The sequence below is a fragment of the Elephantulus edwardii genome, unplaced genomic scaffold (assembly GCF_000299155.1).
Source record: "Elephantulus edwardii isolate Elephantulus edwardi_28Jun2011 unplaced genomic scaffold, EleEdw1.0 scaffold00051, whole genome shotgun sequence".
NCBI classification, from domain to species: domain Eukaryota; kingdom Metazoa; phylum Chordata; class Mammalia; order Macroscelidea; family Macroscelididae; genus Elephantulus; species Elephantulus edwardii.
This window is the reverse complement of record NW_006399801.1, coordinates 8,490,384-8,505,996: the sequence shown is the minus strand read 5'-3', so window position 1 is coordinate 8,505,996 and position 15,613 is coordinate 8,490,384. Positions and strand designations below refer to the sequence as shown.

Sequence of the window (15,613 nt, the reverse complement as noted above, 5' to 3'; positions counted from 1 at the left end):
AAAAAAAGTTAAAAAAAAAAAAAATCCCAGCTGAGAAAAGCCGGTGTGGGGGGGGGAGGGGTGTTAATTATGCTCTGTCACATGAGGTCGCTATGAGTTGGAATGCACTCAGTGGCACCAAACAACAGCTGCATTAGTAAAGGCCTCATTCTTTACATCCTTTTAAATACAGTGTGTTTTGCTTCTCTGTCCTGTGTGTAGTTTGAAATGTGTAATCGTGATAAAAGCATACATTTATTGATTGCTTACTGTGTGCAACTAGAACAAATTCTTTACATGTGATATCTTGTCTGATACTTGCAACTTTATGAAGTCCCACGATCTCCAGTTTTACAGACCAAACTTCAGCCAGGTTCAGCAGGAAGGTTCCGAAATTTGCCCAAGTAGCGCATGGTGGAACTAAATCTAAATAGAGATTTGAGACTCTGACCCCTAAGATCTCATACATACACCCAGGGCTAGGAATCACCTCGGTTTTTAAGCACACACTCAGTGCCAAGGTTTGTTAGAACTCACAATCACTATGGCACAGACGCTGCATCAGACTCGTTATTCAGGTTGGAGATGAAACTCAGTGGCTGAATATCCTAACAGCTCCACGAGATGGTCTGGCAAGTTCTGGGCCCAGTTCCTGAACTCGGGTTTGGTGAGGTTTGCTCACGACCTCAGCGCTCTGCCTCCACCCCTGCACCTGCACACTATGACCACACCGTTGTTGTTGTTGTTGTTAGGTGCTGACAAATTGAGTACAACTCAATCATAGTAACCCTATGAACAATAGATCTCAATCCTCCTGTCCTATCCTGCACCATCCTCATACCTCCTGACACACTAGAGCCCATTGTGGCAGTCACTGTGTCCCTCCACCTGGTATAGGGTCTTCCTCTCCTTCACCAACCTTCTGCCTTTCCAGGCATCATGTCCTCTAAGGAGTAGCCTCTCCTCGCAACATACCCAGAATGTGAGGTGAAGCTTTATCATCTTTTTCATCTTTTTCCTCCAGAGAGCACTTTGGCTGCACTTTTCTCCAAGACATACCTGTATGCTCTCGTGGCCATCCATGAGATATTCAGTCCTCTTCCCCAACACCACAATTCAAAGGCATCCATCCATTCTTCTTCTGTCATCCTTATTCATTATACTCAGTCACCTGCTCTTTGATGGATAGCAGGTGATTGAAAAAGCCAGGGTGAGTCTAAAAGGGAGCTCTGGTGGCCTAGTGGCAAGAAACTGTGCTGCAATCCCAAAAGTATGTAGTTCAAATCAACCAGCTGCTCCACTAGAAAAGGATGGGCAGTCTCCTCCTGTGCAGTTAACTGCCTCTGAAAACCCGCCGGAGCATCGGCTGTGGGCCAATTCCAACTTGATAGTAAACAGTGACGGCCTTTTAAAAAAATTTTTTTTCATTTTCCTGCTTTTTATATAGGATTTTAAAAAATGTTTATTTTATATCGGTTTGAGTAAAAAAATTGTCTTTCTGTGTTTTACCCTATCCTTCATTCACACTGTGTTTCATACAATCATTCCCATTCATTATATTTTATAAAATGAAAATTAATTACCATTGAACTATACCCTCTATTACCCTATCTTTCCAGATCCCTGCCAGATCTTTCCCATTTCCTTTACACCCTCCCTCAACCCTCCAAATTGTGCGACTCTATCATTTCCCCCTGTCCATCCTCACCTTAGTTCTTCAAACTGACATCAGTGCTCTTCAGTATTTTGGAGAGGTCCCTGACAGCAGATTTTCCCAGTGCAATACTGTTGGTGCCAAGAATATTCATTGTGGATCCAAGTGAGATTAAGTTGTTGGTAGTTTCAGTCTTTTCTCCATCTATCATGATGTTGCCTATCAGTCCAGCAGTAAGAATCTTTGTTTTCTTGACAATGAGGTGCAATCCATATTGAAGTCTGTATTCTTTGATCTTCTGCAACAAGTGCCTCAAGTTAAGTCCTCCTCCCTTTCAGCAAGCAAGGTTCTGTCATTTGCATAACATAGGTTATTGATGAATAACCTGACCCTCTGAAACTGAAGCCACATTCCTTCTCATGGAAACCAGCTTCTCAAATAATTTGCTCAGCATATAGATTGAATAGATATGAAGAGAAAATGCAATCCTGATGCACTCTCTTCTTAGTTTTAAACCACATAGTGCCTCTTGGTCTAGATGTAGGTTTTGCATGAGCACAATTAAGTGCTCTGGGATTCCCATTCTTCTCAATGTTAGCCACACAGTCAAAAGCTTTTGCATAGTCAATAAAGCATAAATAGACATTCTTCTGTGGTTTTTTACTTTCAGCCAGGATCCATCTGACATCAGCCATAATATCCCTGGTGCCACAGCCTCTTCTAAATCCTGCTTGAACTTCTGGCAATTCCTTACCCATGTGCTGTTTTAGCCATTTTTTGTTTGCATGTGATATTAATGCTGCACTCTGGCTATGCATGTGTGAGCATACTATGTGGCAGCCATGTGTCCTCCTGAGGGACTGTGTGTTCCTAGCACTTCTCCATTGATGCTTTCAAGAATGTGCAGTACCTGAGTTACCTCGTGCTGTAACATACACTCTACATGTGGGTGACATTAAAAACCCAAAATGTACTTGTTCACTTTTGGGGAGATGAAACGTGCAAATCAGGGTCTTGTCTGTGTCCATTTCGCTGGTCGTTCAAAGGTGAGAAGGTGGAGTCCTCACAGAGGCACCTCCGAATGAATCTGGCAACCTGCTTCCCAAAACCAGCCATTGAAAACTCTATGGAGCACACTTCTGCCTGGACACACCTGTGAGTTAGAATCGGCTCCTCACCAAATGACATGGATTGACACAGGAGTTCCTTGGTGCCTTGACAACCCTTCCGTGACACCTGTCTCCCTGTTTATGCTTGTCTGTGATCTGATTTTTTTCATTTTTTCACACTGGATGTGTTGTCAGGTGCCCTCAAGTCAGTCATAACTCCCAGTGACCTTGTGTCTAATAGCACGAAACCCTGCCTGACCATCCTCACAGCCATGGCATGCTTGAGCTTGTTGTTGCTGCCATTGTGTCCAATCATCTCACTGAGTTTCCTCCTCCTTTTTTGCTGGTCCTTTGCTTTACTAAGTGTAAGTGTGATGTCCTTCCCCAGGTACTAGTCCCTCCTGATAATATAACCAAAGTGCGTAAGAGATGAAGTCTCTCCATCCTTCCTTCTTAGGGAACACTCTGGCTTAATTTCGTTTCATACACAATTATATTGTTGTTGCTGTGATCAGGTGCATGGAGGCAGCTATGACTCATAGAGACCCCATAAACAAAAGACCAGATGGTTTCCCTGCCCTCATCCTCACCATCTCTGCCAAGCTCAAGCCTGTTGTTACAGTCATTGTGTCGGCCCATTCGTTGAGGGTGTTCCTCTTTGTCTGAGCCCGCCTTCCAACCATGATGCCTTTTCCCCAGGACTTGTCCTTCCTAACGCTGTGCCCAATGTGTGTAAGACAAAAGTTTCACTGTCCTTGCCTCCAAAAAGCACCCTGGTTGCACTCCCTCCAAGACAGATTTATCATGTTCCTGTGTGCATCAAAACCTTTTTCTAGTAGGGTGAAAAGAAGGCCTACAGACTGAGAAGGAAAAAAAAATCATCTGTCAGTGGCATTTCAGACAAGGACCTCATAACAAAAGTTTACAGAGTACTACAGGGCACCAACAAGAAAAAAACTGGCAACCCAATCAATCAATCAATCACTAACTAACTAACTAACAAAATGGGGGAAAGACAGGAAAAGATTCTTCACGAGGGAAGACATTTGATGGCCAACAGACGTAAGAGGAAATGTTCAGAATCACTGGAAATCAGTGACATGTGTATCAAAACATCAGTGACATACCATCTCACCCCAGTAGCAGCAGCGATGTTTAACAAGACAGCAAGCAATAAAATCTTGGAGAGAATGTGGAGAGATTGGAATTTACATGCACTGCTGGTGTGAATGTAAAATGGTACAGCCAGTCTGGAAGGCAGTTTGGCATTTCCTCAAAAGGCTGAACGTAGAAATACCATATGGCCCAGATATTTCACTACTAGAAATATACTCTGAGAAAATCAGGATTGAGACATGAACAGAGATATGTACACCTATGATGATAGCAGTGTTATTCACAATGCACAAAAATGGAAATAGCCCAATGTCCGTCAGCATATTTGTTTTTTTTTCATTCACACAGTATAATACTATGCAGCAGTAAGAAACAATTATTTCATAAAATACTATATAACATTGGAGAGGCTAGAGAATATTATGCTGAGTAATAGAAGATCAAGTACTTCATAAGACCATTGTGAAAATAGAATATCTGAATGAGATGTGTATGAATGTTTAAAATGGGAAGGGGAAGGAGAGAAATCACAAGCATAGCAGAAGTTGGTGAGTGGATGGGAGCTGAAGGAGTAGGAAAGATTCAGTATGAAATTGAAAAGACATGGTGATAATAGGCATAGATCAATAGTAATTATATAAAATACAGTGTATATGAATGATTGTATAAAACACAATGCACTTGAACAAAATAATATAAATAAAAGATTGTGTAAAATACACTGCACATGCATGAAACAATATATATGAATGATTATATGCAAACCAATATAACAGGGAAAATAGATTTGTTTTATTGGCAGTCCATGGGATATTTAATATCTTTACCAGCATCACAATTCAAAGGCACTGATTCTTCTTTAATTTTTTTTTTTTTTCTGTTTTGCAACATTCAGGCACATAGGAAGCAATTGAAGATACCCTGGCTTGAAGCAGGAGCGTGCTAGTCTTTAAATGGATAGTCTTGCTCTTTGGGACTTTAACAAGGTCCTTTACAGATTTCTTTAATGCAGCACATCTTTTGATTTCTTGATGGGTGTTAATTATGGGTCTAAGTAAAATGAAGTGGCTGATAAATTTTTCTCCATCTATCATGAAGAAGACTAAGGTGCGCCTGATACAGGCCATGGTCTTTGCAATCGCTTGTTATGCATCAGAGTGTTGAACAATGACTAGGGAGGACAGAAGGAGAGTTGATGCCTTTGAGCTGTGGTGCTGGAGAAGAGTACTGAATGTACCATGGACTGCCAGGAAAACAGATTTATCTTGGAGAGGATTAAACCAAGCTACTCCTTGGAGGCAAGGATTCTGGGGCTTCATCTGACATACTTTGGACATGTTGCCAGGAGGGATGGGTCCTTGGAGAGGGACATCATGCTTGGGAGGGTGGAGGGACAGCGCATGAGGGGAAGACCCTCTATGAGATGGATTGATTCGGTGACTGGGGTAATCGGGATGGGTGTGTCAGAGGCAGTGCGGTTGGCGCAGGATAGAGCAGGGTTTAGGGCTGTTGTACATGGGGTCGCTATGAGTCACAAACCACTCGACGGCACATAACAACAACAACATCATGATGTTGCCTATTGGTCCAGTAATGAGGAGTTTTATCTTCTTGATATTAAGATGCAACTAATATTGAAAACTGTGGTCTTTGATCTTTAACAAGTGCTTCAAGTCTTCTTTACTTTCTGCAAGCAGGGTTGTGTCATGTGCATAATGCAAGTTGTTGATGGATCTTTCTTCAATTATATTGATGCCATATTCTACACAAGTATAAAGGTTAATATTTCCACACATTTTAAGAAGACATAATTCAATCTATAACATTTTTATGGCTTAGTGTCCACATAGGGTAGGGCACAGAGATGGTAGAACTCAGCAATACCAGTACTCCTGGAGCAAGTGAGATGAGGTGTGACTCTTATCTCATGAAGGTAAAGATGAATAACTTCCAAAAACACAACCTTTCCTAGTAGAGTTTATTTCCCTTTTAGGTCCTTACCAAAAAATGTCATCTAACATACTAAAGAGTCCCATGTAACTGTTAAATTCTGGTGGCTTAGTGGTAAGAATATGCATTGCAATTTCATGAGGCACACTGTTCGAATCTACCAGCTGCTCCACAGGAGAAGGATGGACAGTCTCCCCTTGTCCAATTAACTGTCTCTGAAAGCCCACTGGAAGGTTAGCTATGGGTCAGTTCTGACCTAATGGTATACCACAGCAACACAACATACTCTACAAGACCTTAGACCTTACTTAGAATGGTAGGGACTATTGACTGTTCCATTCCTGTCATTTAGTCATATGGCTGTCAGTGAATACTGAATTGATTGTGAATATTGAATGGTGAATTATTATCCTCAACAACCCTAAAGTATCTCTGGCAGCCTAGTAGTAAGAAGGTACACTGCAATCCCAAAGGCACAAAGTTCGAATCTGCCAGCTGTTCTGTGGAAGAAGGATGGCAGTCTCTTCCTATGTATTTAACTGCCTCTAAAACCCAGTGGAGAGTCAGGTCTTAGTTGGTTCCGACTCCACAGCACACAACAACAATCTAATAGTAAGTCCAGCAACTAATTAACACAGACCATTTCTTTGTGCTGTAATTAGGCTGTGGCAATAATACATGAGTAGAATTCAAAGGAAGAACTGTTTAGTGAAAAACGTCATCTTCTTGACTTTTTCCCTAGAGCCTCAGCTATTTTCCTGAGAAAATATCATTGTCAAGTTTCAAGTACAGACTTCCAGAAAGAATCTGTAATTAACCAACCTGTTACTATCTAGTTGACATCAGCTCATGATTACCTCGTGTGCATCAGAGTAGAACTATGCTCCACATGGTTTTCAATGCCTGATTTATGAAAATAAATTGCCAGGTATTTCTTCCAAGGCTCCTCAGGGTATGCCTAAATCACCAGTCTTCTGATTAACAGCTGACTATATTAACCATCTATATCACTATACAGCTCGTTTAAATATACAGTTAAATTTGAGAGTTTTTTTAGATTACAGTTTTTAATGAAAAAGAAAAACTCCTATTGTTCTTCTCTTAACTACAACTTCTGGGTTTGTTTTAGAGGTGTGAGCACTTTCTTTGTAAAAAATAAGGTTGTCTTGCACCTGGTAAGAATGCATTTGGCATTCCAAACGCTTTGTGACAGACTGCCTGTTTTGTTCTAGGCTGTGTGCAAAATGTAAAATAGCAGAGGTGAATTGGGAAGACCCTGCCCTTAAGTTGGAGCCCCGAGGTGATGCAAATAGTTAACATCCTCATCTGAAGTTTAGCAAGTTCATCAGAGAAACCTTGGAAGAAAGCCTGGTGGCCTGTCCATTGACAACTCTGGGTGTCACAAGTCTACTTTGACATACAAGCAGCCACTATGAAGTTGGAGTTAGCTTCATAGCAACGAGATTGGCGGAGGGGTGTTGTTTTATGGGGTTTTGTTTTTGTTTTGGGGGTTTTTTATGAAACAAAGACATCTCAAGATACTCCCCATCTCCACCAGACCCTTAATAAGATGATCATTAAGGATGATGTTGCATGAGCAGTAATGGGGTTATCTTGTGGATCCCTGGGGAGGAGGGACCCTGTGCTGAGCCCCTGGTGGAGAGCAGTCAGCTATGCAGAGGGGAAGAGCATGGAGCAGCTGGGGACCACAGGCCTTTCTGTGTTGCTTCAAGCACAGAGGAGGTGGTAGCAAAGCAGAGGCCTTTGAATGCTCCTTTAGAAAGTGTGAACTTTACCCTGTAGGTTTTCAGTAAATATTTGTGTGTGCTAATGAGCTCACTTTGCAGTTGTTTCTGCTGTCAAGACAGATGCTTAGTGTTAGAAGTTTAAGCCATTAGGAGTCACTCAGCCCCTGCTGCCCTCCCATGGAATGGCATTAGAAGTGCCTGGAGCCTGTTTCTCAGTCCAGCAACACCTGGGTACTGTCACTCAGACATGAGAAGGAAATCTGCCTGAGGAGGAGGGTGTTGCCCTGTCTTAGCAGGGCGAGGGTGCTTGCTGAAGGGTGCAGAGGCGCCCAGCATGACCACCACTGATGGAGTTGCCAGAAGTTAGTACAGGTGACTCTACACCCGTCTCCTCTAGGATGAGACCCCTCAGTACACTTGCTATAAAACTGAGGCAGGAGAAGATGGACAGTGACTTCTCATCCTCTGCCTGGACAAGAGTTCAAGGCCTTAGGGCCCCAACCAGTCTTCTTTAGGACAAGTGGCTACCTGCCCATTATATGACCACTATATAGGTGGCCTCTAGAGGAAGAGACTCACCTTGTGTCAGCTCCATCATGTTGCCAAGAAGCTGGTCTCATGGTAACAGTTGCTTCCAAGGAGAATAAGATCTCCCTTGACTTCCTCCTTGGTGTTGGTCTCACCCAGTGTGCCTCCAGGTCACCAGAGCCTGCCTGGGCCCGCCCTGAGGTCTTAATCCTCCTGTCCTGTTAGGTCCCCTTCTGACAGCCACATGTGGGGTCTTTCGATCTTTCTGGCCTCATCAGACTCCTATTCAGTTGTGACTATCACTGACTTCCTTTTCATGTCTTATTTCCTGTTGTTTTCCAGGCTCTCCAGAGTAACCTGAAGTATTCCCTGTTGCCAAAGCGGCTGATTATCAGCAAGCGATTAGCTCAGTGCTTGCACCCAGCCTTGCCCAGTGGCGTGCACCTGAAAGCCCTAGAAACCTACGAGATTATCTTCAAAATAGTTGGGACCAAATGGTTGGCCAAGGATTTGTTTCTATACAGGTACAATCGCTTCTCTTGTCTGGTTGCCTTTTTTATTACCGTTGTAATATACTCAGATTCTATTTCACAAGATTGCGAAAGGTAGCAGATGACCATAAAGCCATCACGGAGAGGTAACCAAGGCTCGTCAGGAGTTTATCCTTCCCAGCTCTCCTTTAAATGTGCTTTATAGGAGTTTAATGGCCATGCTGTTTAGTTATCTGCTGTTTACTTAACAGTGTGTTGGGACCACTCCATGTCAAACAGCCACGTTAAGTGACTCTCCGTTTGCTTTTTAAAACTCCCTGCAGCTGGATCTTTTGGAACTTCTGATTTGAGGTGTACCTATTTCCTAGTGCTGCTGGTGTAAGATACAGGCCTACCTCACTTTGTGACTCTTCACAGATAATGTGGGGGTTTTTGGTTAGTTACTTGGTGAGCTATTTTTCAACAAATTGAAAGTTTGCAGCAAACTTGTGTTGCGCACATCTCTTGGCATCATTTTCCCAACAACATGTGCTTACATTGTGTGTCTGCATCAGAGTTTGGTAATTCTTGGAATCACCAAACTTTTTTCATAATGCTTTTGCACACTTAATAGATTACAGGGTAGTGTAAACCGTCCTTCACACTCACTTACTCATTATTGTCCAGTCTGATGCAACTCACAGATGCCCCTCCAGCAGGTTTTCAGGAGCTGGCCCATCCTTCTCCCTTGAAGCTACGGGTGGATTTAAACTGAGAGAGGCTCCGTGTCTGGGTTAGGAGCACAGCCCCCTGCACCAGAGCACCCTGAACTAAGGAGTTTGATATGCCCTGGGAATCAAAACAATTCACGTGACTCCCTTTTTGGTGATGTCCTCCTTGTTGCTGTGGTGCGAGACCAAACCCAGAATGTCCCCAAGGTACATTTGGACCACAGGGTGGCTGACCTGAATGAACAGGAGTTCACTAGAAGTCCACATCTGGGTCCTGACCATGCCGATCCTCCTGAGAGGTTGAGGCAAGATGAACTGCTCCATGGCTCCCTCCCAGATTCAAAAAACCACATTTTTTTGTTTCTAGCAGCGTCAGGCAGCCTTGGCATTCTGTTACTTGACTGCTTGTAGACCTAGCTTCACATGACTTCTTCCCACTGGATATTTGGTCCTGTCTCCATTTATAAATCACCATGCAGAAGGGATTAGGATTAAAGCCCACCCCACTCCAGTATGATTTGATTTAACTGATGACCTCCTCAAAGCAAGACCCTGTTTTCCCAGACAAGGTCACATTCACAGGCACAGGGGTTAGGAGTCCAGCCTGTCTTTTGGGGGACACCTAACAGCATGTTTTGTTTTCTTTTTCTCTCTCTGCCAGCTGTGGGCTGTTTCCTCTCCTGGCAAACGCAGCCATGTCGGTGAGGCCTGTGCTCCTAGGCCTATATGAGAAGTACTTCCTCCCACTGCAGAAATTGCTCCTGCCCAGCCTGCAGGCCTTCATCATTGGCCTGCTGCCAGGCCTCGAGGAGGGCTCCGAGATCTATGACAGGTGGGTGTGCGTCTCACCCTGCGCTCAGGCCTGTGTCCCATGGGTGCAGCTCAGAAGAGTAGATGGGCAGGTGAGGCATCTTGCTTTTAATTCTATTACCAGTTGCTCCTATCTATCAGAGCAGAATTGTGTCCTGTAGGACTTTTTTTAAAAAGACATTTAGTTATTTCATTTTACCTTATTATTGCGATAAAAGATAAACCATAAAACACATCTATGATTTAGTGATATTGAGTATACTCTTCAAGTAGCACAACCCTTTTCCAAATTGTTCTGCGGACATTAACATAAATTCAAAGCCCAGAAGCACATGCTTCCCCCTCTTCCCTCCTTCCCACCTCTAGTGGCGACTGGTGGCCTGTGGTGAGGAGCTGCCGTGCTGCTGATCCCAGTCATGCAGTTCTAATCCACCAACAGCTCTCAGGAGAAAGGCAGTTTACTCTGGAGGGTCAGCTATGAGTCGATTCTGATTCAGCAGTAATAAATCAGTCAGTAAGGGACTGTGTATGTTACAAGAAGTGTAAAGATATGGGAAACATGAGAAGGTAGAGAAATAGGTGGGTGGTTTGTGTTTCTACAATGTTCTCTACTTGGCACACAATTTATGTTCTCTTGGGAACCTCATTGCATCTCATTTACCAGAAGGGAGCTCTCATTTCTAGAGAGAGTGAATGCTTTACCTAGAAAAGTTTAGCTATTTAGGGAGGAAGTAGCATGCAGCTCACTCTACCTTGTCCTGTCCCACTGTGGGTTCCTCATGTTGTCATTTTATGGAGGACACAGAGTTGAAATTATGAATTGTTCCAGTGACTTTTTAGAGGAAAATCAAGAGCACATTTATTGGGCATTTGCAGTACATGCAGTGCACATCCCCACATCTGATTCTTGTGTCCTAGGAATTATCCCCATTCTATAGGTGGCAGTCAGAAGTTAGGGAAGCTTCCCAGGGTCATATGGTCAGCAAGAGCTGAGATCCTAACTTGCATGTCTCAAGCCCTGTATCCTAATGATCTTTCACTTCTACCTGACTGACTCTAAATAAAATGTCAAAGGTGGCTTACATTGATGAGTACAGCTTGAAAAGGCCATTGATTCATTGTGATGCTAGGCATAATAACTTGACAAATTCCAACTGTATCTTGACGACACTCAAAAAAGCTGATGGGCACTAGTGTTGACAGTTTTTTGGTAACTGCTCAAGAATAGGAGAACATGCATATTTTTTCAGAACGTTATAATGAATATGTACAAAATCCACATATTCTGAAGGATAATGATGGGATTTCAGTATGTTAGCAACCGAGAGTTGCCACAGAATTTAGCCTTTGATAATAGAAGTTAATGTGCAGCATTCCAGGGAGGCTTAAAACATTAGTACTTGCAGAAGTGCCCATCAGATTTCACAGTTCAGAGGACTAGCCTTTCATGCTGGCCTGTGTGTCTGCCTTCACCAACGCGGGAGAGAGGCCGACTCAGATGCTCAGAGGTCTGCTTGGAATGCCCTTTTGACTCAAAGAGACCATGTGGCCCACGTGCCTTAAAGGACTGTGGCTGAAGACCAAAATAGTGTTCCAAGGGCATCTTTACCAAAATTTCACAAACCCAACCAAAAGTGTGTACCTTGGCCATTTAAAATTCTCACTTAGAATCCAGAATACCTTTTCAGTTTCCCAGAGAATTCACTTTTGCCATTATTTCCTCCTAAGACTGGGGTCTGTGTTTCTATCAGTTTAACCCTAGCCAGACACTGTGGTTTGTCCTTACTAAGGCTCAGGAAGTGGGTGCTGGGTTAATAAATGGTCGAGGTCAGAGGTCACAGCCGTGCCCTGCATTCCAGCTCCTAGTCCTGGCTCTTTCCAGAACTTCAAGCTGCAGTCATGGTTTGAACACAGGTGTGAATGGTTGTGTTTGTGTATTTACAAGGGAGAGTGTGCTTGTGTGGGGTCTGTGTATGTGGATGTGTTGTATAGGCTTGTGAAAGAGAGTGTATGTTTTTATTTGGATGCGGCAGTGTGTGTGTGTGTGTGTGTGTGTGTGTGTGTGTGTGTGTGTGTGTTGCCTATATCTCTGTAGTATATGTTAACATTTTTCCATCATGTGACAGATGAGCACATCAGTTCCCCTAATTTATTTATTAAAGCCTTATAACTCGGTAAGAGGGAATCACACTACGAATGTCTGAAATGTTTGAATGGTTTTGTTTGCTATCTTAGTTGGTAAATGAGAGTTTATTGGAACAGTTGCTTACATGCATTTTTTCCCATCACTAACATTCTGACTTTTTGACATTGAACCAAGAGTCGAGTGACTTGCTGAATGGATTTCTCTGTGACAGAAAGCAAAGTGTAGTGGCTGCAGTCCCCAGCAGTTCTTAGTTGCCAGCTTTCACGTTTGAGAATGCTGGGTCCCACTTTTTCTGAGCAGATTTGTGCCTGCTCAACCATCGAGGGGTCTGCACGTGACCTTTCTGTTGGTAGGTCTGTCTGTGTTAGATTTTCAAACATGATTAGGGATTAAGTAAGATATACCCAGGAAATAATATTCAGACATGAGAGAGTTTATGTTTGTGGCTTACAGTGGAAGCTCATGATGCCCATTTTGGTTGAATCGCAAAGGAGCAGGGCCAGCAAGGTGACTCACCAGGCTTTGTGTGGGCGGGGACAGTTTCTGTTCTGGGCTTTTAGATGACCCTTAAGAATGGAAATGTTGGCTAATGTTAGGACTTATTATTCAGTTATCTCTCCAATCTTTGGAGGCCAGCAAATTGTTTGCTTCTGGCCAGAATCCCTTCCTTAAAGTGCCCAGACAATAGCTGTGTAGCCTGTTTCACTGCATTAAGACAAGCTTTGGGGAGTAGAGGATTCTAAACTCCTCTTCCAAGGGAGCAAAGGAGGAAAATGGTTTAAGCTAATTTATGAGAAAAGAGAAGCTGGTCTATACGAGATTCTCACAGTACATCAGTTTCTCCATTAGGACTGATTTTGCACGCAGGGGGCATTTAGAGGCATGTTTGTGATGCTGGGCATGGTGCTGCTGGGATTTACTGGGGGAAAGCCAGGGATGCTACACAAGAACCTTTCTCCCCAAGAATGTATCTGGTCCTAAATACCTGTGGTGTCAGGGTTGAGAAAATGCCGTTTTAAAAACTACTATAGTCCCCTCACTTATCCACACTTTTGCTCTCCATGGTTTCAGTTCCCAAAGTCAAGTACAGTCTGTTTAAGCTTCAGGCCACTCTTTGTAGCATGATGAAGTCTAGGTGCCATCCAGCCGCTTCCTCCTCTGCTGTCATCTGTGGGTTAGCACTGCCCTCACTGCACACCCTGGACACCTATCAGATGTGCATAGAGAAAAAGATAGCAATACACAGTTTGGTACTGTCTGAGGTTTCAGGGTTCCACGGAAGTCTTAAACATGGCCGTGTGGATAAGAGGGACAGGGGATGCTTCTGTAATTTGGAAATATGTATGACTGTTTGGATGGTTCCAGAAACTGTAAACATGAACCCTGCTGTTTTTAGACTTGTCTTTCCCTCCTTTGGAGCGGTAACACACCATGATTTGTGGAGAAGATGATCACACCAGAGGTTTTAGGCCTTGTGATGACTCAGCTCACTTGTCATTGCTATGTACTGTTGGGTTGGAACTGACCCACAGCTGACCCTTCAGCAGGTTTTCAGAGGCACAGGAGGAGACTGCTCAGCCTTCTGTGGAATAGCTGGTGGATTCAAACCATGTGCCTTTAGATTGGCAGCACTTCTCTTTACCATTGAACCACCAGAGCTCCCTCAACTTGCTTATAGTCACTATCTTTGTGACAAGGGCCCACAGAACTAAACATGTGAAATGCTTGAGACCCACACCCACACTACTCGCTTGCTTTCATTTGAGTCGATAGATTAGATAGATTGTATGTGTTGGTGTGTCCAGGATTCAGAAGGAATTCGCAGCCAGAGAGAACAAGTGCAGAAGCGTGGCAGAGTTGAGGTTTTTTTGTTTGATTTGTTGGTTGGCTTTTTTAGTAGAAAAGTTCAAGACATAGACTAAACTCTGCTCATTAATTTTAGAGATGAAATTAATAGTTCTCATGTAATTCTTACTCAGTAGAAAATTTCTTAGGGTTTTTGTTGTTCTTTTAGGATTTTGGCTTTCAACAGCAATTCCTGCTCTCAGAGTTCTGGTGGCTTCTTGTTATGTGCTGTTGAGTTACTGGCAACTCATAGTGACTCTATGTACAGTAGCCCTGAAACTTACTTTATCATGAGTCAACCTTACTGCCTCTAACACACCTACCCTGACTACCCTAGTCACTGAATCAGTCCATCTCATCCAGGCTCTTCCTCCCTTGTACTGTCCGTCCACCCTCCCAGGCATGATGTTCCTCTCCAAGAACTGGTCCCTTCTTGTAATATGCCCAAATTATGTCAGACAAAGCCTCAAAATCCTTGCCTCCAAGGAACAGCCTAGTTTCACCCTCTCCCAGATGAACCTGTATGTTTTCCTGGAAACCCATAGTATGTTGAATACCCTTCTCCAACAACAAAGCTCAAAGGCATCAATTCTCCTATCATCCCTAGTCATTGTCCAGCTTTCTAATGCATAGCAAGTAATAACGAATATTATGGCCTGGATTGGCTGTACCTTAGTCGCTAGACTGATATAGTTGCTCTTCAGTACTCTGGAGAGGTCTCTGACAACAGACTTTCCCAATGCAGTTCATCTTTTGATTTCTTGGCTTCTGGTACCAAGAGTGTTGATTGTGGAGCCAAGCAAACTAAAGTTGTTAGAAATCTCAGTTTCTTCACTCTGTATCAAGCTCTTCAAGTCTTCCTCAGTTTCAGCAAGCAGAGTTGTGTCATCTGCATAGCTCAGCTTGTTGATGAATCTTCTTCCAATCCTGATGCCACATTCCTCCTCATAGAGCCCAGCCTCCCAGATGATCTGTTCTGCATGTAGATTGAAAAGGTATGGTGACAAGTCACATCCGTGGCTTACACTCTTCTTAATTTTTTAATCATGAAGTGTTTCCTTGCCCTGGTCTGATAACTGCCTCCTGGTCCAAGTATAGGTTTCGCATAAGCACAATTAAATGTTCTGGGAGTCTCATTCTTCTTAGTTCATTCATCCACAGTTTATTGTGATCCACACAATCAAATGCCTTTGCATAGTCAGTGAAACAAAGATAGACATTCCTCTGGTACTCTGCTTTCAGCCAAGATCCATCTAACATTAGCTATTATATCCATAGTATCATGGTCTGTCTCTTCTAAACCCAGCCTGAACATCTGGCAGTTCTCTGTTCCAGTCATTTTTTTATCATTTTCAGCAGATCTTACTTGCATGTAATATTAATGATATTGTTTGAAAATTTCTGAACTCTGTCGGGTCACCTTTCTTTGGAATGAAAACAAATGTAGATCTCTTCCAGTCAGGTGGCCAAGTGGTTGTCCTTCAGATTTCTTGGCACAACTTGGTGAGTGCATCCAGGGCAGCATCT

The 15,613-nt window shown here is 43.2% G+C and overlaps 1 protein-coding gene across 1 annotated transcript in view; it reads left to right on the top strand.

Annotated features, from left to right (window-relative positions):
- Positions 1-15,613, top strand: part of DOPEY2 (dopey family member 2) — a 180,779-nt gene that overhangs the window by 53,118 nt on the left and 112,048 nt on the right. The window contains exons 2-3 of the mRNA XM_006886727.1: positions 8,427-8,608; positions 9,947-10,117. Coding sequence (XP_006886789.1) covers positions 8,427-8,608; positions 9,947-10,117 — 353 coding nt within the window. The remainder of the gene's footprint in view (positions 1-8,426; positions 8,609-9,946; positions 10,118-15,613) is intronic.